General features: G+C 41.9%; 1 protein-coding gene across 38 annotated transcripts in view; it reads right to left on the reverse strand.

The window, feature by feature from the left end:
• Nucleotides 1–23048, reverse strand: part of NEB (nebulin) — a 268629-nt gene that overhangs the window by 148521 nt on the left and 97060 nt on the right. For all 38 annotated transcript variants that reach the window (XM_053258532.1, XM_053258395.1, XM_053258346.1 and 35 more), the window contains 13 exons: nucleotides 22207–22518; nucleotides 17271–17474; nucleotides 15848–15952; nucleotides 15221–15328; nucleotides 13446–13757; nucleotides 12391–12594; nucleotides 10639–10743; nucleotides 10378–10485; nucleotides 8921–9232; nucleotides 6386–6589; nucleotides 5294–5398; nucleotides 3601–3708; nucleotides 1251–1562 (listed from right to left, as the gene is read on the reverse strand). In XM_053258532.1, coding sequence (XP_053114507.1) covers nucleotides 1251–1562; nucleotides 3601–3708; nucleotides 5294–5398; nucleotides 6386–6589; nucleotides 8921–9232; nucleotides 10378–10485; nucleotides 10639–10743; nucleotides 12391–12594; nucleotides 13446–13757; nucleotides 15221–15328; nucleotides 15848–15952; nucleotides 17271–17474; nucleotides 22207–22518 — 2499 coding nt within the window. The remainder of the gene's footprint in view (nucleotides 1–1250; nucleotides 1563–3600; nucleotides 3709–5293; nucleotides 5399–6385; nucleotides 6590–8920; nucleotides 9233–10377; nucleotides 10486–10638; nucleotides 10744–12390; nucleotides 12595–13445; nucleotides 13758–15220; nucleotides 15329–15847; nucleotides 15953–17270; nucleotides 17475–22206; nucleotides 22519–23048) is intronic.

Raw genomic sequence — 23048 nt, forward strand, 5'->3', positions numbered from 1 at the left:
GAGGAACAGAACAACCTCCAGGTCAGTGTGAAAAACCTCCAGGTCAGTGTGCCATAGAATAAGAGGCAAAGTGCTTTCCATACCACCTGTATAAATGGGCTTCTCTTTATCCCCTTTGCAAACAACACACTGGAGGGCTCCCTGGGACAAATAATTTTTTTTTAGTAAACAACTCTTGCTCTGTATATCAAGGAGGACTAGTACCAAGATGGGAGAAATACTCCCTGCCCAACGTGCTGTAGCTCAAAATATTTACAATGCATTCTTATGCATCCAAACTTGCTGAGAAATAGGAAGCAGAAGACTAATGCATGTAGGTGCACAGACACTACAAAATCTCATAGAACACCTCAGCACAGTTGCTCCTTGTCAGTGGGAAGCCAGTTTTTGCAGCTGCACCACATGCAGGATTCAACTTATAGCACACTACCACACAAGTCATTTTTTAAAGCAATTATTATTGGTGGCTACATATGACCAGCAGGAAGGCAACACATGCAGGCTTCTGAAGTAGCCACCACACATCATCACACATCACATGGTGATGTCATGTGAATCAGCTGTAAGACATGATCCAACACCAGCGGAGAACGTTGAAGATTAGGCTGCCTAAAGACACAGGTTTGGATCTGAAGATCCATGACTATATATAAATTCAATCAATATAAATTATAAATATAAATATAATTTTTTTGAATTTATATTTAGATATATAAATTCAATAGCTAGCTAGCTAGCTAGATAGATAGATAGATAGATAGCTAGATCTCTACTCATGCAATGAAACTTTCTTGCCTCCCCTTCTCCCTTGTGCTCCCTGAAAAGATTCTCTTGAGAGTCAGAAGACCTTCTGGAACAGTGTGGATTTGGGTGTAGGGGACAGCAGTGGGAAAGCAGAGAAGAGGGGAGCACCTTCTACACATTCAAGAGCTCCTTTGTATTCAAGCTTGAAAGACCAGAGTTGCAACTGGCCTGTGAAAAAAACAGAGTCCTACTGCCTACCTATCCTCCTCACCAAAAATAAAATAAAGTCAGGAGGGAGGGAACTCAATCTCCTGAGAGAGGTGCTGGGTCTAAGCCTGCTTGTTTGCTTAAATTGGCTATCACCAAGAAGCAAAATGCCGGGTTCAGATCATTGTAAAGTCAACCATAACAATCCAGCAAAGTGACCAATGGAGAAAAAGCTACAAAAATGTTTTGTTATGTTTTTTAAACAAAAGTGTTGGGTTTTTTGTTTGTTTGTTACTCACATCACTCTGTAGCTCATAGGCTTTCTTGGCTTGGATGACATCATTCTGGTCAGGCAGACAGGTCCATTCATGGAGGTAGCGGCGGTAATCAATGTCACTGACCAGCTTCTGGCAGTTCTTGGCCAACAAGACAGACAGCATGTCCACTGGGCTATGGATCTTGGTCTTTATTTTCTCAAAGGTTTTCTTGTACTCCCTGTCACTCTGCATTTTGGCTACATGCATAGCCAAAACCAGCTTGGGGTCATCCTGTATACTGCGAGCTCCAACATGGTGTCCAAGTTGCTTACGATAGCCTTCTTTGTATTTGTACTAAAAATATTTCAAAGAAATATACCATTAGAATTTCCATCTGAGACATCTCAAATGGTAGAAAGATCTTGCAAGATATGTTACTATATTCTTTTCCTTTTACCCAGTTACTAAAATGTTACTAAAAACCAAGGCTTTTTCCCTCTGGTTAACCTGCTTTGTTCTTGTACTAGTAAGAAGCCACGTTATCAAATAAGAAAGTTGCTACAATTTTAGTTATATTACAATATTCTATAGTTTCTTTTAATCATTACAATATACATAAATTATAAGAGACACAGAAACTTCTCACAGTATTTGGCTAATGTTACCTGTGCACCACTGAGAAAAGCTTTCACAATGTTACACTTCCAAACTATGCCCACGGCATATCTTGAAGGGAGATTCTGCAAACTTCCAGTGGAAGAGCGCCTCTGCCCCTGGGGCACTGGCCAAGTGAAGGACATTGTCTACAAAGTTGTACACTGTCCCATCTATGATGTCATCGGGGGGAATGCTGGGACAATTATAGATTAATTTATTCAGATGGGGAATGTTTGACTTATCTTCTTGCTGATGTGTTTCCACATGTCAGTTGTCAAGTTGCCACTTTTGCTTTACTTTCTTTTAAACTTAGAAAGAAATTTATATCTGCCATGCTGTGTCCTAAATTGTAGCATTGGTTTTAATTTAAATAAACTGTTAAAGTAATTCTATGGTATGCTGAGTTCCTTCTTGTTTCTCTCTCTCTTTTATGTTGTGTTTTATTCTATGCAATGCTTTGCTATGCTATGTGACCTGTTGGGACCTGTGGTCACAACAATAAACTTATTACTTACTTAAATAAATTACTGTGCTTTAATTTTGTGCAGTTTCTGGCATGCATAACAAAGATCTAGTCCAGCTCCCATTATGTGAATAAATTTACTGGAACTGGCTTCAAACTATTGTTTGTGTTTGTTTGTTTGTTTATAATACTGTTTACTTATATATAATATCTGTGAGTTATTTCTCTATTAAAAATGAGTGACATACAGCTCAAGAAACATAAAAAATATACTGCGGAACCATATGAACAACATAGCTGTGATGACAGTAAGTGTATGGTGGCAACTAGCACAAATAGTCAGACGGCATGCCTCCAATTATCAAATGTCAAGTGCTCTCAACCAGGGATGGATATCGCCATCATGGTCTGCAATAAACTTCTGTACACAGCAGCCAGAGTCCATGGGTGTTTCCCTCATGTTTTTCATGGTAAACAAAGAGAGTGTGAAAGGAGGCGTGTATCACCAAATATACACCACGGCCAACCACAGCTGCATAGTATGTGCAGGGATGCACGATGCCCTTTCACTTCAAATGTTTTTCAGGGCAACCAGTGTACATGGCAAGCAGCTTGGCTTGGTTTAGTGGCAGATAGCCAGTGCTGGAAGCAGAGGTGGATTAATGCACAGGCAAGATAGTCAGTTGCCTACGGTGGCAAATTTGAGAGGTTGGGGGCAAGTTAAAGATATTTTTAAACTTCTTTCATCTGCCACTGTGCAGCGGGGATGGTAGCACAAACAGGGGGCGGGCGGCGGGGGGCGGGCACTCATGGAGGTGAGGGGAGACTGAGGCAGGGGAGGCAGAGCCAGTGGCAAGTGCTCCTTCCCTGAGCCCGCCTGCCTCCCAAATGACAGGTTGGGCCATTTTGGGCCTCTGTGTCTGTGCTACCATCCCCGCCGCACAATGGTGGCTGAAAAAAGTTTAAAAAGAGATTTAACTTGCCTCGATACCCCACCAAGCCCTCAAGCCAAAGCGGCAAATGTTTTTTGCCTACAGGTGGCAAAAAGCTTAATCTTCCCCTGGCTGGAAGGCAAGATGTGCACTGAACACTGCATAATTTGAATGAGGATATGGATTGATATAAAGTGTCCCTCAAAACAGTATAAACTAAAATTGCTAATTCATAAATCTGAAACCAGTTTCCTGCTATTATCCAAATGTTGATCATCTGTTTAATGTGATAGGAAATAATGTTGTGAGGAAAGTACATATATAAAAATAGAGACAGTACCTCACTGGCAATATTTCTAGAAGCCTTGGCATGCTGGATTTCAATGGCATCTGCTCTTAAGTCATAACCTTTTTTCTTGGCTTCTTCCCATCCTAATTGATAATGTTTCTGTGGAGAAAACAAACCATAAAACATATATGTCAATGTAGGTCACTTTAGTAAAATTAAGAACTCTTGTATTCACAGTATGTAGACCCTAGTTCTTACTGAAAGTCATAACGAATGTCAGTGATCATCATGATATTAAAATGTCACCATATCATGATTTTTTATGCCAGTCTTCCATTGTAAAAGTAGTTTTCTTGCAAAGATGCCAAATATACATTTAATCACACCCAAAAGAATATTCAAAAACTAATGTTTTTAGACCATGAAAAACATTAATTGATCTTAGATGAAAAGAAGTCCTCTCAAGATTAAATAATAGAGCCAGAGATTTCATCATTAAGGAAATTATACACATTTCATTTGTGCACTGGAAAAATGTTCATTAAGTAACCAAGTTAAAGTATAATAAACCAAAGACATTACTAGTTCCAGATTTACTTACCTGAAATAATGTTGAGTAGGCAATGCCTTTGGCTCATTAGGTTTCCTTGCAAAATCCCCCTCAGGTATTCTACTGCAAGGGTGGAACAACCCTTGCAAGAAATGAGCTGTTCCTCCAGGACTTGCAATGAGGTATTCAGGAAGCGCTAGCAGGGTGTGGTAAGTGGGGCTAAACAGAGGTTTGCCTCACTTTTGTGGCAGGACAGTGTGGGTGTGGGGTAGGTAGATTGATAAACGGTGTTCAACTGGAGGGCCATTTGGGGTGAGGGGAGGCAAGGAACAGCCCTTCAGGGTTTTTGCGGCCTGAAGGATTGGGAATGGCCCCTGCTTGCGGGGTGGCTTGACTCACCAACTCAGAGTTTGGCAGCTTGGGTTGGAGCGGGTCGGGTTGCTCCTCCTCAGTGGGGGAAAGCCTCATGTTGAGAGGAAGTCAGGACCTGGCGCCTGACTGAATCAGTACCTGGCCCTTTGCCCTGGTGTGGGACGGCCCTCTCTATGAGGCGGTCCCACGCGGGAGGAATACCCGCACTCTGGTTAGATAGGTACTTCAATGCAAGTAGTTCCTCGTTCGTATAGTGGTGAGTATCCCCGCCTGTCACGTGGGAGACCGGGGTTCGATTCCCCGATGGGGAGATACAAGATTTTTGAGGAGCCAGCGTGGTGTAGTGGCTAGAGTGCTAGACTAGGACCGGGGAGACCTGAGTTCAAATCCCCATTCAGCCATAATACTAGCTGGGTGACTCTGGGCCAGTCACTTCTCTCTCAGCCTAACCTACTTCACAGGGTTGTTGTGAAAGAGAAACTCAAGTATGCAGCACACTGCTCTGGGCTCCTTGGAGGAAGAGCGGGATATAAATGTAAAAATAATAATAATAAAAAGTCTTATTCAGCTGTACATTAATGAAGTGGCCCTATTTTACTCCAACTAAGCATGTCCTGTCTTCATTTGGGTCTGGGGGTACAACAATCCTTGCAGTAGGATATCTGATCTTGTCCCGGATTAAAAAGCTTTTCATGGTGAGTATCAGCTGCATTTCATGTGCTCACCATTTGGTAATTTTGATTCCAATCATAAAACAACTTGAATCAAAACTCAAATCTTTATTTAAGGACAACATTTCTATACAGATGCATAATGTCTTACTTTGCTGACGTTCAGAGCATTTGCTTTGGACAACACCATCTCAGGAGTATCAAGTGGAAGAGTGTATTGTATCTTGTCTCTATCCCAGGCTTCACGATATAAAGCCTAATGAGGGGGGGAAATTTAAACAATGTCAAAGCTACTACTGACAACTGGAGACAAGCTTTCAGGTCAAATATCCTAACTTAGACCAAAGGGACCAATCTGGTTGAAGATCACACACAGCCATAGCTTTGTTTGCTGTATATTTTTCCTGTCCCTCCCAATGCCAAAGAGACAAGTTATTTATTTGGTTTAAAAAGTGGCTTACCTTTTCAGCAGTGGAAAGTGCTATAAAGAAAACAGCATGCAAAGTTTGTTTATTCGTTACACTGTGGCTCCTGTGCACACATGCCCATCACTTGAATCTAGTCATTATTTTTTCATTTTTCTCTAATTAATATTTAACTGAGATAGATTTAGCCAGCACTGAATCAATCCTCAAGCTACTCATTGCAGAGAATTCACTATTTACTTTGTTGCAGGTAACACAGAAAATTCTCCAATTACTGCTCACACAGCAAACTGCTCATGCAAGTTATCTTCTTATGTCAGCAATATGAATTCAGTTCTAACTGAAGTAGCTGCTGTGATCTTTCGCAAATCTTCCCATCAGAAATCGCTTGACACACACAGAAATACAAACAATGTAATGACTACTCTTAAATCTTCAAAAATACGTCATTTCAATTACTATTCACAAAAGAGAGAATAGAAGATCTTTTCAAATAATTGCCCTGTTAAAAGGCTATCTAGCAAAGTGCATAGTTTATGAAATCAATAAAACTTCAGTGTCTTCATTCTTTTCAAGGGAATACAACCAACCCCCCCTCCCCCGCTTATATACTTCTAGTGAATCCTAAATAGGAACATGTATGGCCTTAAATGATCTGTTCAGGGCAATCTTTGAGAAACAAAAATGCAGAATTCTTGAACTTTCAATTTTCATACCTCTTTCATGATCTCAGAGTATCTGAGCATCTAGTGCACATGCCCCTTATATCCAAAAAAATGTAGATATTTGGTGACGAAAAGACAAAAACCATCCCTTACCCCACTATGAAGCAGAGCATTGGCCTTAGCCAAGACAATATCTGGAGAGTCAACAATAGCGGTGAATTTCAGAGTGTCTGGCCGTTGCCGGTAGAGTCTGTCATTCAAGATTTCCTGAGCTTTCTTCACTTTGATAACTTCCAAAGAACCTTCTGGTATCCAGCCAATACCACGCAACCATTCCAAATCTGACTTGTATGCATTCTATGAAAAAGAAAGAAATTGTGCATTAAATCACAAAATCTGCTAGCCAGAGAAGTGTTACATGTTTAAAAAAATCTGAGTCAATTATCCTTCTGATCTAGGAACCCCTTTTCGAAATGAGACCTGCAATGTATCTATGAAGCTCTTCTGCTGTAGGAGTTTCAGACTTTGTCTATTCCAGAGGAGTGATCCTTCCAGTGAAGTAAATAGGACAACCTGCACACACATAGTAACTCCATGTGCATATCAGAGCACAAATGGAACATTGGGTTGAGGCAACCAGCTCTATCCCTAGCTCTTTTAAGCAGTCACAGGGAATCAACTGATGCCTCCTAGTTCTTACTTAGTTCCTAGTTAGGTGATATTCACAAGTACCATAGCAAGTGGTAATGATGTTAAGCAAGGACATTAGGCTGAGAAATTAACATCTTTTCTAGAAGTGAGCACAATATGTTGCACAACACAAGTCTGAACAATACATCTTGTTCAGCTAGCAGCATCGACATTCCTAACACGCCTTCTGTAAGCAGCATTGTGGATGCTACCCAGTGCCTGCCACTTCACTCCAAAATATTTGCTTTATATCATGCTGAAACTTGGAAACCAGATATTAGGACAACCCACCAGGCTCTATTATTCCAAATGCAGTTTGGAGTTTAAATTATAACCAATAATACCAGCACAAAGTTTTGAAATGTAGACATTTGGACTTGCAGTTCGCAGATAAGAATATGCCATACATCAATGGTCTTCACTATTTCTCAAGTGGGCCATTTTTGGCAAAAGTCTTTCAACATGAGAGCCGTTTTCCACTGTGCAGACCTCTGCACAATACTACACTTTTCTCTCTTAATGATTCTCTGAAGAAGCGTTACATTTCCTATCGTTCCATGGACACTTTTCAAGATGGTGCACAGGCTCAAGAAGACTCTGAGCCCTTTCTCAGTGAGAAGGGCTACAGGGTCAGCAGGGAGGAAGCCTAAAAATCTAACCTCCTCGCAGACTATACGTTCTTGCTTGTTGGGCAGATGATTGCCCGCCCAGACAATTACCGGCTGCTACCAGTAGCTCAGAGGGTCAGGGTGCTGGGACGCATCACCTCCACCTCACCCAGCCCCCCTGGAGTTCCCATAATGCACCATGCAAGTGCACAGTGCATTATGGGGATTCCTTCTCCCCTTTCAAAGCTGGTCGGGAGCCCTGCAGTCTGCCAGGCATGGCTGTAAGCAGCCAGGGCTGGCAGACAATCAGAAAAATGGGGTTTAGAGAGCACTCACTCTCTTAACCCTGTTTAAGCGGGTGGCTCCGGAGGCAGGTTTGCTGCTGAGGTGATGCTGGGATCAGGCACAATCTGGTGGTTATCACAGGCAGGCAAAACCGGACTTGGCTTCATTAACCCAGTTTTGCCTGCACATGAGAACAGCCTCCCTATATCCTCTAAAGGAAACTGACCCCATCACCAGCACTCAGGGCCAGCCAGCCCACTAAGTGAACTACATACCCGCTTAGGGCACAAAGCAACAGCCTGGGTCACATGGAACCCAGGGTCAGTCACCCCCTGCCCCTTCCCAGCAGCCTCTGCCCATGCTTTCAGGGCAGCAGTGGCAAGGAAGACGGGTGGGCTGGTGGGTGATAGGGAACACCTGCCCACTTGCTTGCCCTCCTTGCTGCTGCTGCCTCCACCCACTGCTTTCACAGTAAGTGGAGGCGGCAAGGAGGACAGATGAGTGGTTGGGTGCTCCCCATCACCCACCCTCCTTGCTGCCACCACCACAAAACAGCAGGTGGACAGCGGTGGCGAGGAGGGCAGGCATCTCTGCCTGTCACCACTGACCCTCCTGTCCATTGCCTCCAGTTTTCAACCATGGTAGAAACTGTGGCCAGGATGGTATGCAGGTGACAGGGGCTGTTTGGGGCACCCAAGCCTTGGTCAGGGGCACCCCAAGCCTTGGACCAGCCCTGGTGGCACTGGGAAAAGTGCAGCACTGCACGGCAAGAATGGTTGTCTCTGCCTGGAAACTGTGCAGAGTATTCCCCTTTGGCCAAAGCTTCACACAGGCCCAGTTAGTCAGGGACACACTTAGGGTTGATAGGTCCCACCACTGCCCCCTGGACCTTACAATGTGCTCTGAAATCTGACCATCTCTGCTTCTGCAGTTTTTCAGTCTACTTGGCAACTCCCATATTCGAGGATTGCTGTATGTCTATAGGTCTGCACTGGAAAGCCCAGCTGATATTATTGGGTTTAGATACACCAGTTTATTTTTGAAAAGGCGTTTGGGTATGTTTATCAGAATATGAACACAAGGAGTAACATTTGTTTTTACATACATCACTCTGTAATTCGTAAACTTTCTTCGCCTGAATAACATCATTCTGGTCTGGCAGGCAAGTCCACTCATGCAAGTAACGGCGGTAGTCCACATCACTGACCAACTTCTGACAATTCTTAGCCAGCAATATTGACAGCATATCAACTGGGCTATGGATCTTGGTTTTCCATTTCTCAAAGTCTTTCTTGTACTCTCTCTCACTCTGGATCTTGGCTACATGTGTAAACCATACCAACTTGGGATCTTCTTGAAGGCTTTGGACGCCAATGTAATGCCCTCTCTGCTTCTCATATGCTGCTTTGTATTTGTACTATAAAACAGGGGGAACAGATTTTAGTGTTTGTCTAAATATTAATGAGAAGTTAGAAACAGTCCAGATAAAAAAGCTAAAGAAAATGAAAGAAGGCACGTACAAAAATTAACGTTCAGAGGTGCTCAACAGCAGGATGTTATTTAAATTTAATAATTATGCACATTTTAAAGAACATTAGAGGCAACTGTTTTTTATCCAGAAGTGGAAATCTACACACACACCCCATTTGAATGCCTTATCATTTATTGCTACATTATAATATTTCCTTTAAATTATTTTTCTGGAAGTTATAATTTTTCATCATTTTTGTAAGCAATGTATCTCATTATGCATTGTTACTTTATCACATATTATTTTAATCTAAATTATAATTGTGAGTTTTGTTTTCTTCTGTTCAATTCAATCTTTGTTTCAGTCTCTGACCAGCAAAACAAAAGCACACAGTCTTGCTTTGTTTTGTTCAATAAGCCAAAGCTTCCTGACCCATTAAGACATCCAACCTATATTTGTTCCAGACAAGTTGCAACAAATACCCTGGACCCTGAATGGCTTGGGTCCAGGGTATTTAAAAGGGCACCTCCTGAACCTTCCCACCTATTAAGATTATCTGGGGAAGTCTGGTTATGGCTGCCACTGGATCATTTGGTGGCTACTCAGGTCTGGACCCTCCCTGTGGCTGCCCCAGGGCTTTGGAATGCACTCCCAGTTAAAATCAGAGTTTCTCCATTTCTGTCTGGTTTTTAAAAAGACCCTTACGATGCACCCATTTTCTCAGGCTTTTAACTGATTGATTTTCTATCATAACTGTTTTAATCATTTTATCCTGTATTTAGATTTGTTGTATTAACTTAGGTACACTGCCTAGGGATGCACATGTCAGGCGGTATAGAAATAGGAGGGTGGGGGAGGGAGAAGGAGAGAGATTTTCACACTTGATCCCTGTTGTTGCATACTGCAACCTAGATGAAATGGGATACAAGAGAGCTGCAAAAATTGCATATAGGGTTAGACTAGTGGATGCACATCTCCCTTCTATTGTACCATTTCTAATACTTTTCTTATTATTTTTATAGTGGGTACTTTGAACTCACAGGGTGGGTATTTGTATTTCTGTCTTGATATACATCAAAGCATCAACTTACATCACTAGCTATATCCCTCGACGCCTTTGCACTTGTGATAGAAATTGCATCAGCTCTCAGGTCATATCCTTTCTTCTTGGCCTCTTCCCATCCCTCAACATAAAGTTTCTATAGAGGGGATGATAAAAGAGTACATTACAGTAAACTCACTTTCACAGAATGCTGACACTTTTCCTATGATACAAACATTCTTAAAAGAAGTGAACAGTATTCTTGTGTTATTAATTTTAAAAAACCCAACAACTTTAAGAATCCTCTTACATGGCTGATGTTGGCTGAATTGGCCTTTGCCAGCATAATCTCTGGGGTATCAGGCATGACATGAATGGTCGTCTTGTCGGCATCCCAGGCCTCAGTGTATAATCTCTGTGGGGAAGAAGAAAAGAAAGTTAGTATTTTGTCTTAAGAAATGGCATGCAGCCTTAGAATGTAAAGACATGAACACTCATGCTACTGCTACTGTGTTCATAGACAACATGGCTGTGTTCATAGACAAAAAAATATTACCTGAATATCATAATCAGAACCAGGCAGATAAGTTGACAAATTAATACCCAGGATTTTGTAGACTGAATTAAACAGCATAATATGTTTAACAAAATTTAACTAAGATTCATAAGTAAAAGCGACTGTCCTTTTGAGACCATATTTTGTGACTGGTCACCATTTAGGTTACCAACCATCTTCCTGATCAAATAAGGAAGAGTATCACTTCGTATTTGATCTTACCTGGTAGCAGGAACCCAAATATGGCAAATGACTAAGGTGAGCTATTATCAATGGAAATGGGGAAAGTTACTTCGAAAGATGTTGCACAAAATTGATTGAGGCGCATCCAGTACTTTCTGTTTAAATGCCATTTACCCTGGTTACTCCTGTCACTTTCTGAAGTGACATCCCTCTTATATTTTGCAGCAGGGAAGCATCTGTCCCTAATCTGCTCAGCACTGTATCCCTCCTAGTGGCGATTCCTGGTATCTCTTTTCAGATTGTGAGCCCCTTTGAGGCAGGGTACCTTTTTTTTCATTTCGCTATATGAATGGCTTGGAGAACTTATTTTGTTGGGAAATGGTATATATTATTATTATCATTATTATTAACAAGGGCTATGCAGTCAGTCTAAATAAATCTTCTCAATTGAATTGACATAATATTAGGCTGCCGTATGGGGGGAGAGAAACAACTTGCTGCCATTGGATCATCCATGACACCAAACAAGATATCACCACTTGTTGCTCACCACTTGAATACAATGGCTGACAACCTGACTAAATTTACTAGCGGAAGTTCTACTGACATTTAGAAGTCCTATAAAGTAACACCTAAGTACTACTATTGAGGAATTCTAGTCAGGATGCCAGCCAGTGAAATCACCCATCTGGGGGGCATTTTATCCCTTAAGAGCATTAACTGTAATAGCAATGGGCTGAACAAAGCTACTTACTTCCCCCCAACCATGAGGCTTTTCACACATGCATGCAAAACCAGGCTAAGGGAGCCCAGCCCGGTTTTGCATGTGCGTGTGAAGCGCTGGGCTCGGGCCAATCCTGGTGGCTCACACGCCTAAATATCCACCCTTCAAAACGAGGCAATTGTGAGAAGAGGCTCCATGAGTGTCAAAAGGGCCTCACATTTTTGGTTACTTTAGAACTTGTAAATACATTCCTATTGTTCCCCTTTCCAGTGTTTCTTCTCACAGTCTTCAAGCCTCATCTGCCCAGGTTTTCATTAAACTAATTGGTTATGATATACCCCATGTTTTTTCAGCTATTTTGTTATTACATCTAATGGGGTGGGCAAATAATGCAATGGACTGTGAAGTCAAGAAAAAAGCATGTAGAGGAAGCAGCAGCTAGGGAGACGGAGCATAAACAGCAATGAAAAAAGACATATGTTCAGTGAGTTTCTTCTTGGTCATTTGTTTGACTGTTTTCATTGTGCTATTTCCTAAGCAATTCTCAATGTTAGAGAACATCTGGCACAACCCAAGTAATGCCTGAATGCAAGAGTCACCTTGTTCATCGTCTCAGCATTATGTTTTGCCAACTCCATCTCCAATGAATCTGTGATGCTGGTAAACTTGATTTGATCAGGTGGCTGTCGGTACTTCTTTTCACTTAGAATTTCTCCAGCTCTCTTCACCTTTTCAACTTCCAAAGAGCCAGCAGGAACCCACCCAATACCTTTCAGCCATTCCAAATCTGCTTTGTAAATATTCTGAAACACAAGAAGAGATAAGTCAAACATTCAGAGGCGTCATCAAGTTATTATATCATAACAAAACTGGGAAAACATTTCTGGGTTGTAAAGTACAAGCAAACATATTATGGATAGCTCAAGGATAAGACTAGCAATTACCACTCTAACAACTACTACAAATAAATATTTATTTAAGCTAAAGATAATGAGCTTATGCAGAACAGAGAAGAGAATAAAAGGGAAATGAAACATCAAATGTAACTGGGGAAAGAAAGGAGGTAAAGACTCCGAATCCTGCCTTACTACTGATTGCTAGGGAAAACAATGAATACAAATGGAAAAAGAAAGAGATTCAGATGCTCCTAGCCAATCAGGGGCACAATGCCTACTGCTCCACTGCTGCCTTGTCCTGGCAGTAAGGGTGTAGGATATCCCTCCCCGATGGTTGGCGTGTAGCAGTAGTTTCTTATAGGCTTAAATCACCCAACACAGAGATTGGAAACTACAGTTTGGGGCTTCTGGCAATTCATTCACTTGTACAGTCATCACTTAAGAACATAGATTTAAGTGATGAACAGACATGAGTGGATTAGCCTGGAGCTGATTCAGAATATCAGGTATTTAGGGTACATGTTCATTTCAGGAACATATACTCCCATGTACATGCTCATCACAATGTATTAATTTTTTGTCTCTCTGCTGAATGCATGGATGTCTCCACTAAAAAGCTTTATGAGTTGGAGTGGGCTGGATGATGCGAACATTCTGACTATGGTGGTTGATTCACACATGTATGACGTGGCCTTAGGACATCTCATGTAAAGATGCATACATTCACTGGTTGCATGCATTTTGCATATCATACTTACATCACTCTGTAGATCATAAGCCTTTCTAGCTTGGATGACATCATTCTGGTCTGGAAGACACGTCCACTGGTGCAAGTAGTTGCGGTAATCAATATCGCTAACTAATTTTTGGCAGTTCTTAGCCAATAAGACACCCAGCATATCCACAGGACTGGTATACTTGGTCTTCGATTTCTCAAAGTATTTCTTGTATTCCCTCTCACTCTGCATCTTGGCTACATTCATGGAATGCACAAGTTTCGGGTCATCCTGTACGCTTCGAGCTCCAACATGGTGGCCAAGCTGCTTGCGATATCCTTCTTTGTATTTGTACTAAAATAAATATACAAGCATATTACTATACATCATCTACTCTGAAGGGAACTGTTCAGATTTTGAAACCTCTCTTAGTGAGTTATGAAAATTAGGGCCACCTTACTATTTGCCCATGAATTATCTCCAAGGATTTAGACTGAATACTAGAGCTACCTGAAGATTGTATATTAGAGCTACAAAGCTATTTCACTCATTATCTTCATATACTGCCATCTGTTCCACTAATCTGCCTCCTTTAATTTCCTTCTCCTCTATTCTGTCAATATTCCATGTTTAAGTGTCTGTCTTTGACATGCTGAGGAGATTACAACAGTTTCTTTTCTATCCAGATGTAATGACTCACATACCGTGCAATTCAAGATGGGCTGTTAGAGCACTGCCCACACTGCTACATCTGTGTGAACACCATTGACAGAGTTGTACAACAAGGAGTACAGAGCAGCTTTGCTCTGACAGAAAGTCATGCAAACGCAGTTGGGTGACAGGACACCTATACTGAAAATAAACGGGCATCCTGTTGCACAACTGCATTTGCGCAACTTTCTGCAAGAGCAGAGCTCCCCTGTTGTGAAAATTTGTCAGCAATGTGGGCGATGGCCCCAACTGTGTGCTATGTGAGTCAATATTTTGTTTCTTTTTCTCTTTTTGGTCAGTTCTTTCCTACTCCCATTTTTCAAGCTTCTTAGGCTTATTCTCTAAGGATTCAGCATTTGTTACTTATGAGCGGCCGGTAATTTTTTCTTTTTCTTTTAGTCCTTTATAGTCTATGGCCAAGATGCAAAGAGCTACAATAAGCAGATACATGCTTGGGCATGCCTAATGGGATTTTCCCTCCCCCTCTCTCTTCAAAGTTCCCCAAACTTTAAAAGGAATGTGTTATGCAGCATTGCGGAGAGGGCTGCTTTCGAAAACCACAGATCCAAAGTACTGTTGGGTGTGCAGAATCAGCTGTACTATACAGGTCTTTGGATCACAGCCTACATTAATGTCTAATAAAAATCTGCATTTCTCATTTTTGCAAAATTTGCTTTACAAGTGCCTTCACGTCTCACATCCAAGTCTCTCCCTACTATGCTCAATATGAATTCTAAATTTGCAGCTTTTTAAAACACCCTTCATTCTCTATTTTCTACATTTTGTTCCATTTTCCCTGACATTCCTTTTCTATGTTACTACTGCATATCAAGATTCACATTATTGCATTTTATTCAACTAATTCAAAGAGTGATTAGACAAATAGTTTTAATGCAATGAACAAACAGCTTTAAAGAATAAGTAGCTTAAAATTGCTGATTTATTTACATCAAAGAAACCCTCAACTCTTGTTTTGTTTAAAATGAAGAAGAATCTACTCTAATTATCACATATCTTTTTAAATTCACTTTATGGTCAACACTGATTCTTAGCAAAACATGCTTTGCCATTAAAAAATCCATATAAAGAATAAAATGGCTACACACATCGCTGGCAATATTTCTGGATGCCTTGGCAGCTTGAATTGGGATAGCATCCACACGCAGGTCATAGCCTTTCTTCTTCGATTCCTCCAGGGCCAGTTTGTACAATTTCTGCATGAAAGAACAAGATATTTTATTTCATTACCCCTGTATTCTATAAAATGGATCATAGGAAAGCACTACGGATACACTTCGCTTCAGTGGAACCTAAATCTATATCCTTAATTTTGCAAACATATATACGTTTCTCACCATTTACTGGGCTGTGATCCACATCAGCCAATCAGTGCATTACACTGATTCCAAATACCTGGAAGCTGACCAGTGTTCTCTCTAATTTTTTTCATCTGTGTGCAGAATGAGTTTTTTTCTGGGCGGCAGTATCAAAGCCGTGTGTGTATACATGCATTCAGAGTGGGGCCTTCCTGATTCAACCTGAGTGGAATCTAAAATTATATGAGAGGACATCGAAAAACTTGTGAGCATGCGCACGTACTAGCGCCTTAGAGGGAACACTGAAGTTGACCCACAAGGCACGTAACAACCATAGGCACTGCTTCTGGCTGGCTGGAACACTCACAGCACCTCTTGGTATGTATAATTGACCTTCTTGGCTCACCCTGTACTCACCTCACTATAGTTTAGCTTGTTGAGTTTTGACAGCATGATTTCAGGCGTATCAGGCATGACATGGATTGTAGTCTTGTCTTTCTCCCAAGCTTCAGTATACAAGCGCTGTGGAACAGTACAAGAGGAAAGAGAGATCCATTATAGGAAATAATCATTCGGCAGTCTTGGTGTTTTTCCTGAGAGGAACCCTTACTGAATTACAATGACCTCTACATTTTAAGTTGTAGTGATAGTCAGGCTTGAGGGAGGACAAGGCCTCAATTAGAGTAACTGCTTGGAATATTCAAATAAGGAAAAAAGCCCAGGAGAATCAAATGCCTTTAACCCAATCCAGAGTGAGGGGCAGGATTTACTGGACAACAGCCTATAGAAGTGTAGGGTGTGTGTGTGTTCAGTTCTTTCCTGGAGGCTTCTGTGTGAGGTCCGATCAGCAGCTACTGTAGGGAAAGGGGAGACTAACAACCTTGGGCTGGAAATCAACTTGAAGTTCCTTACCTGGAAGCGAGGATAGGATTCCAGTTTAACTAGACACATCAGGGAATTTATTTTTGTTTAAGTGCTTTGATCGGACTGCATGGTCAGATCAAGTAATAACCAGGAAGGTTTTGAGTGGAAGCAGCAATTGTTGATGAGTCTATAGTTTTCCTTTTCATTTATTTATTTATTTATTTATTTATTATAATCTAATTATTAATAAATCTTTGTTGTTGTTAAAGAGTGTCACTCCTTATTGGGTCCTGCCTTAGTCACACGCTCTTGAAGGCCTACGACTGCTAACGCCTTTCTTTTAAGGAGGGCTTTACTCTCAGAATATTCCCTTAGAAGGGTGAATCTGATCATATAAAAAGTGGATGGTGGCAGCCTACCCAGGACTCTGCACAGCTAAAGGAGGGATTTTGAGTCTCTCCACCCACCCCCAATTTTGATCATTACATAAGTTTATGCTTTAAAAGACACTTTGCATTGCGTTGAAATACTCATTCAGATATTAAGCCCACCTGACTAAAAAAACTCCAGGGTCTTATAATTCATGATGCTTGCAATAATAGACCAGAATAAAAATGTCTAAAATGATCCATAAGATAACATTATTTTTTCATTTGCTTGCAGCAGTTATAAGTATTTTGCTTGTTTAACTTTTTCATTTATAAGCAGAAACCTATTAAGATTGAACTTGCATGACATGTTGCAGATATACTGTATTACTCAAGCTCTGTGTATACTCCAAAGCATAATTAAGACTCACTGAATGAAATATGAAACTTAAGCAGCATGCTTAAAGCTTTCCCATTGAAATAACCGAGAATACTTAAATTTGGAAGGATTGTCATTTGTCTTTTCATAATATTTTGAATCACAATGTATCTTCCTGAAACATTTTTCACTACAAAACTAATTTGCCAGTTGTGCAACTCAGACTCACCTTATTCATTGTTTCTGCGTTATGTTTGGCCAAGTTCATCTCTAGAGAATCTGTTATACTGGTGAATTTGAATTGGTCTGGTGGCTGTCGATACAGCTTTTCACTGAGGATCTCTCCAGCCTTCCTTACTTTTTCATTTTCCAGTGAACCAATAGGGACCCAGCCAATGCCTTTTAGCCACTGAAGATCTTCCTTGTAGCAATTCTGGGCAGAAAAAATACAAAGGAAGACAATTATTTCATGATTTCTGAGTGTGTTGCCTTAGAAGATGTTTGAAGTCATGATATAAAGTGTGTGTGTGTGGTCAGAGGAAGGTAAAATATCCTTGGAAATCCTTTAAACATCCCCAAGGACAAATATGCATAGAGAGACTTCTGTTTCCCCCTTTTGAAACAGGAACAGCTATTTGTCAAACCACAAAGTGGTTTGCAATTGGTGCATGTGAAAGGGTAAGTGGTGTTTAGGGAGGAAAACGTCAAACATCCCCAGTTAATTCAAATTTTGTTTGTATGATCCTCTGAATTATGGTAAGAGTGTACAACAGAAATATCAAACAGGAAATTATGTTTTATCCAGTGGTTGATTTCTAAAGTAGCAATATTCTGGGAATCAAGCTTGACTATAGAAAGATTAGGAAGCCTTGTCCTAATCTCAGATGTGTGGAGGCCATCTGTGATGGAGCTGCATCCCACACATACTCTCCCTTTGGGGGTGGGTCATTTTTCAGACCTGAGACTTGGAACTGAAAATTGGTTCTGAGTCTGGGAGCAGTTGAACCCCAACTCAAATTAAACCCTGCTTTTAATTGATACATAGTGTTGGGGCCACATACATTCAATAAACCAATAAAACCTATACTTGTACATTTCACCCCCTACAGGGGTGAATGCAATTTTCACTGAAAACAGGATGCAGATGGAAAGGATTAAACTCCACCCTCCACACACATCATGGTCCTGATCTGAATTGGTGGCCCTATGACTGCTATTCTTTTTTTTAAAAAAGTAAATACTGGAGATCCAAGCACACTGTCATATCTAGTTTAGTCTTCACATGAGATCCAAGAGCCCAGGATGCCCTTACTGAATAGGCACAATTCCCTGCTTCTCACATCACAGTAGAATTGGAGAAAACAGAGGTCTGGATAAATGCACTTTTAGCTTCCCCATTTCTTCATGAGCAGCCCTGATTTGCCCGATTTACCAACGTAGGACACTTTCCTATTACTCTTCGTGTTGAACTAGATCTGACAGCCATGCTTATTTCTTCACATGGCTGTTCCATTGAACCCTCCCCTTTCTTCCCTATACTTCATAGCTTCAGGCACTTTTCTTGGAAACAGAGCTGAGCTAAGAGAAAAGCATCACTGGGGTAATGAGATGTGTGGTGAAATCTCCTGTGATGTTTTGCTTCATTCATATTATCGTGTTGGTAATGGGTACATTTTATATCTGTTCTCTGGGTGAACTGGAGTAGATACATTGAAAATTAGTGAAGGGTTTGTTTACTTGGCTGGTTAGTTCTAGTTCTGTCTATATATAGACAGTAGTTTCATTAAAAACTGAAGGGTTTAGGTAACATCTTCAACAGACCAATAGAATAGCTCCACAGGGGAAATTATTGGCCAATCAATTTCAAGACTGATAAATGGACTATGAAAGGCTAGCACTGGCTGAGGATTCAATAAGGAGGAGGTAGCTTTTTATACCAGGTCTCAGGAGTGAGTTTGAGTGGGCTCAGAAGTGAATCTAAGAAGAGCCGATGAAAAAAAGTGGTTATGGGGGGAAAGTGTAAGGGCAGAGACCTTGGAGTTGATTGCTGAGAAAAGCTTCTAGCCAACATGATAGCGATTAAGAAGGCTAATTTAAAGGACAGCAACCTAAGGGGAATTGAATATATGGGTTCAAACAGATAAGCCTGCAATGCTTTTAGCACCATGTGCAGATTCCAAGTTGGAAATTGATGTATGATGGGTGGAGAGATGAGAGTGGCCCCTCTGAGAAGTTTCTTAAGATGAGGAGGTTGCATAGGTTATTTTTGTCTTGTATGGATAGCACACTAGTTAAAGCCACTGCTTTCCCTTTTAGGGTATTGGCTTTTAATCCCTTGTCTAGCCCCGCCTGGAAGAAAGCCAAGAGCACCCTAATCTCACATTTATGCTTCTGAATTTGATGTAAAGTGCAACAATGCAAGAAGGCTCTCCAGGTGTATTGATAGATATGATTTGTGGATTGCCATCGTGAAGCCAAGATGGTGTTGAGCACTCTAGGTGAATAACTGTGGAGGCTTAATAGGTTCCTCTCAGTCTCCCAGCAGCTAACTTTAACCAAGCTGGATCATGGTGTAGGACCGGGCCATTTTGGAGCAAGTCCAGCAAAAACCAAGGGTCCTGTATAGCTAAGTGCAGAATCTCAGGAGCCACTCTCTCCTGGGTCAATACAAAGCCACGAGAATCACTTCTGCTCTGTCTAGGTGCACCTTGCATAGGAACCAACTTATCACTGGTACCGGAGGGAAGGTCAAGTTGGGGGCCATGGGTCTGATAGAGCGTCAACTATCTCTGCTCCCTGACAGAGTAATCTGCTGAAAAATCTGTCCATCTTGGCATTGCTCAGGGAGGCAAATAGATCCTTGTACTGATAAAAGATTCCTCTATAGTAAAAGCGAAAGAAGAGGCAGCTTGCAGGGTGGATGGGAATGTGTAGGTATGCCTCTGTGAGGTCTATTAAGCCACAGTGATGAAGAGAGTCTGCAACAGAGTGTAGGGTCTCCAGCTTGAACTTCCTTCACCTGATGAACTTGTTCAGAAATGTATGTCTAGGACAGCTCTGAGAGATCCATCTTTTTGGGTACAGGGAATAAAAGAGAATAGACCCCTCCGCTCCACTGAGCTTGAGGTACCTTCTCTATCACCCCTATTTCCAGAAGGTGATGAATCGCCTATAGCAACCATGGAGCATCCATCGGTCGGCCTAGCTGTTGCCGATCTTGGCTGCTAGACCATGTGGGCTGTTCCTGGGCCATGCCTGCTCCTCCCCCTTGTGCAAGTCCAGGCCTCAAAATGGTGGACACTGAGGCAGTCACCAAGAAAGGCAAGCTTTGGGGAGGAGGGCGAGTAGGCCCTGCTGTGTCCTCTCTACTTGTGTCCTCTGCTGGGCTCAACCCTTCCAGGATGGAAGTTGACAAAAGGAATGTGGAGGCAGTGTTTGAAGTGCCTGAAGGATCTTCTCCTGAGTCGGGCTGATGAGGGCGGGGGCAGCATTGAAATCAACCACATGGTGCTTAGCGCTCTTGAGGGCCATTTGGGTAGGAAACCGATTGGTTCCCTCCTTTGGGAAGCAAAATATTCTGAATTTATTGTCCCTGTCTCTGCATCCTGTAAAGAAGGGATGAAAGAGAGATCAGGGATAGAAGGAAGGAGCGAACAGAGAAATTAAATGCTTTTTAAAGAGGAGAAATAATGAGGAGAAGGAACAAGGAGAAAGAAGTTAAAAGGCACTGAGGACAAAGGTAAGACATTAGAAGATTGAGGAAGAGAGGTAAAGGCTTTGGAAAGTATAGAAGAGAAGGCTGTCTCTTGAGAAGGACTACAATAACTGGGTTGGGCTGTTCTTCCCAGGATCTTAAAGTTTTAGTTCATTGGGTTATCCTCCTTCAGCAGCAAAGCAATTCAGAATTTACTGAATAAATGTTGTTTTTCTTTATGTAACTGAAGTCCCATATTTCACCAGTGCCTGAAACCATGCCCATGCCTTATTACCACCTATTACAAGAGGGGGGAAACTCAAGGGTGATTTAATATTAAGAATAACTAGAGATAGGTGGCAGCAGAGTTGTATTAAGTGGACAGAGGTGCCAGAGGAGGATTTTAAGAAGAGGAAATCCTTTACAGAGTGCATGGAATCAAGGCAGGGGAGAGGTGAAGGTTCAGCTCCACTCACTTGCCCTTTTTGCTGTAAAACAAACTGGCTACCCCCCCAAACACACACACACACACAGTGGGGTAGCAAGGGGAGGTCTGTGTTCACTCCCCCCGGCAGCATGCAGGGTCCCCACTCATTCACAACAGCGCATGCAGCCTCCACTCCCCTGCAGCAGCGAGCACAGCCCCCTGTGTTCATCACTTCTGCCGCCCCCTGGGAGTTGCCTGCTCTTGCAGCTTCAACACTAAAGTGGATGGAGGAGGAGGCAAGCAGATGGTGGTGGAATAGGAGCTGGCTGGCTAGCTGGCACAGAGGCATGTGAGTGGATGGAAGGATGAGGGGAGTGGGGGCAGACAGCAGCAGTAGAGAAGCAGCTGGCTGGAGGAGAAAAGGTGAGGCCCCCAGAGGTGGCAAGGCTCATGTTCCAAGGACAATGGTAGCTCCAACCCTGTTGTAATATATTACATCCCAATCCCCAATGTATGTACAGGAAAGATATGTGGATAAACAAAAGAGGTGGTGGTCCAAGGCTTACGTATGCCTAAGACAAGGTGCCAAATGCCACCCACTCAATTTTTTCAAGTAATGGGTACAGTAGTCGCAGCTTGATTTTGTGTGTGTGCCCTCCTCCCTTGCAGCATGTGCACCCTTCTTCCTCTATAAGAGGTCTCCTGTACTCTAATGATCTTTCCTCATTTTCAATCCTGCTTATTCCCCCTTCTCATTATCAGGCCAGCAGTAACAAGGGAAGAGGCCGAGGCAGTAAAAAAAAAGGAAGGGGAGAAGGAGATGGTGATGGTGATAGTGGTGACGGCGGCAGCAAAAGAGAGTTCCTCAGATAACATGCAATGGAAAAGGAAGTCAGGTGAGGTGGCAGGACGCATCTTGCTGTCTGCTGGTGCCCAGTCATTAGCCACCTAAGGCAACCGGCTCACTCAGTAACTGGCCCTGAACAAATGTGTGTGGCTATCCATATCAAGTCTAATTTGGCCCCAACATTATTTTGTACTCACATCACTCTGGAGCTCATAGGCTTTTTTAGCTTGGATAACATCATTCTGGTCTGGAAGACACGTCCACTGGTGCAAGTAGTTGCGGTAATCAATATCGCTAACTAATTTTTGACAGTTCTTAGCCAATAAGATACCCAGCATATCCACAGGACTGGTATACTTGGTCTTCGATTTCTCAAAGTATTTCTTGTATTCCCTCTCACTCTGCATCTTGGCTACATTCATGGAATGCACAAGTTTCGGGTCATCCTGTACGCTCCGAGCTCCAATGTGGTGGCCAAGCTGCTTGCGATAACCTTCTTTATATTTGTACTGTCAAAACAAAAATAGTATATATTACAAATTGATCATGTATATTTTCTGAATAGGGATGTGGCTTTGAGATGAGGGTGGGAGCAAAATATAGATGACTATCGGGCTAAATCTAAATGTCAGCTTATGTCAGGTTTGAAAGATATACAGGGCTCCACACACTAGCTGCCCATATGTGGAAGAGCAAGGAAAGAAATTGAGACAACTCATAGGTAGGGCTTCCATTGAACTGAGTAGGGCATTAGCAACCTGAGCTGATGGCTTTAAATAAGAATTAAGGAAGAAACTAGAAGCTCTTCTGGAAGTTTCAGAATAGAAGTTCCAGACTAGAAATTCTTCTGCAACACATAGCGTCTGAACATTTCTGTGCATTATTCGTTCAGGTGCCTTTTGGTTATAGTAATGAAACTGAAATATAAGATGTAAGCCAATCAAAATTTGTGGCAGCAAGGAAGCAGAGAGGCCATTCACAGGACTGGGTGGGTGAGGGGAAAAGGCTGGTCCAACTTACCTTTGCCCCAGACAACAGC

The sequence above is a fragment of the Hemicordylus capensis genome, chromosome 1 (genome assembly GCF_027244095.1).
Source record: "Hemicordylus capensis ecotype Gifberg chromosome 1, rHemCap1.1.pri, whole genome shotgun sequence".
NCBI lineage: Eukaryota > Metazoa > Chordata > Lepidosauria > Squamata > Cordylidae > Hemicordylus > Hemicordylus capensis.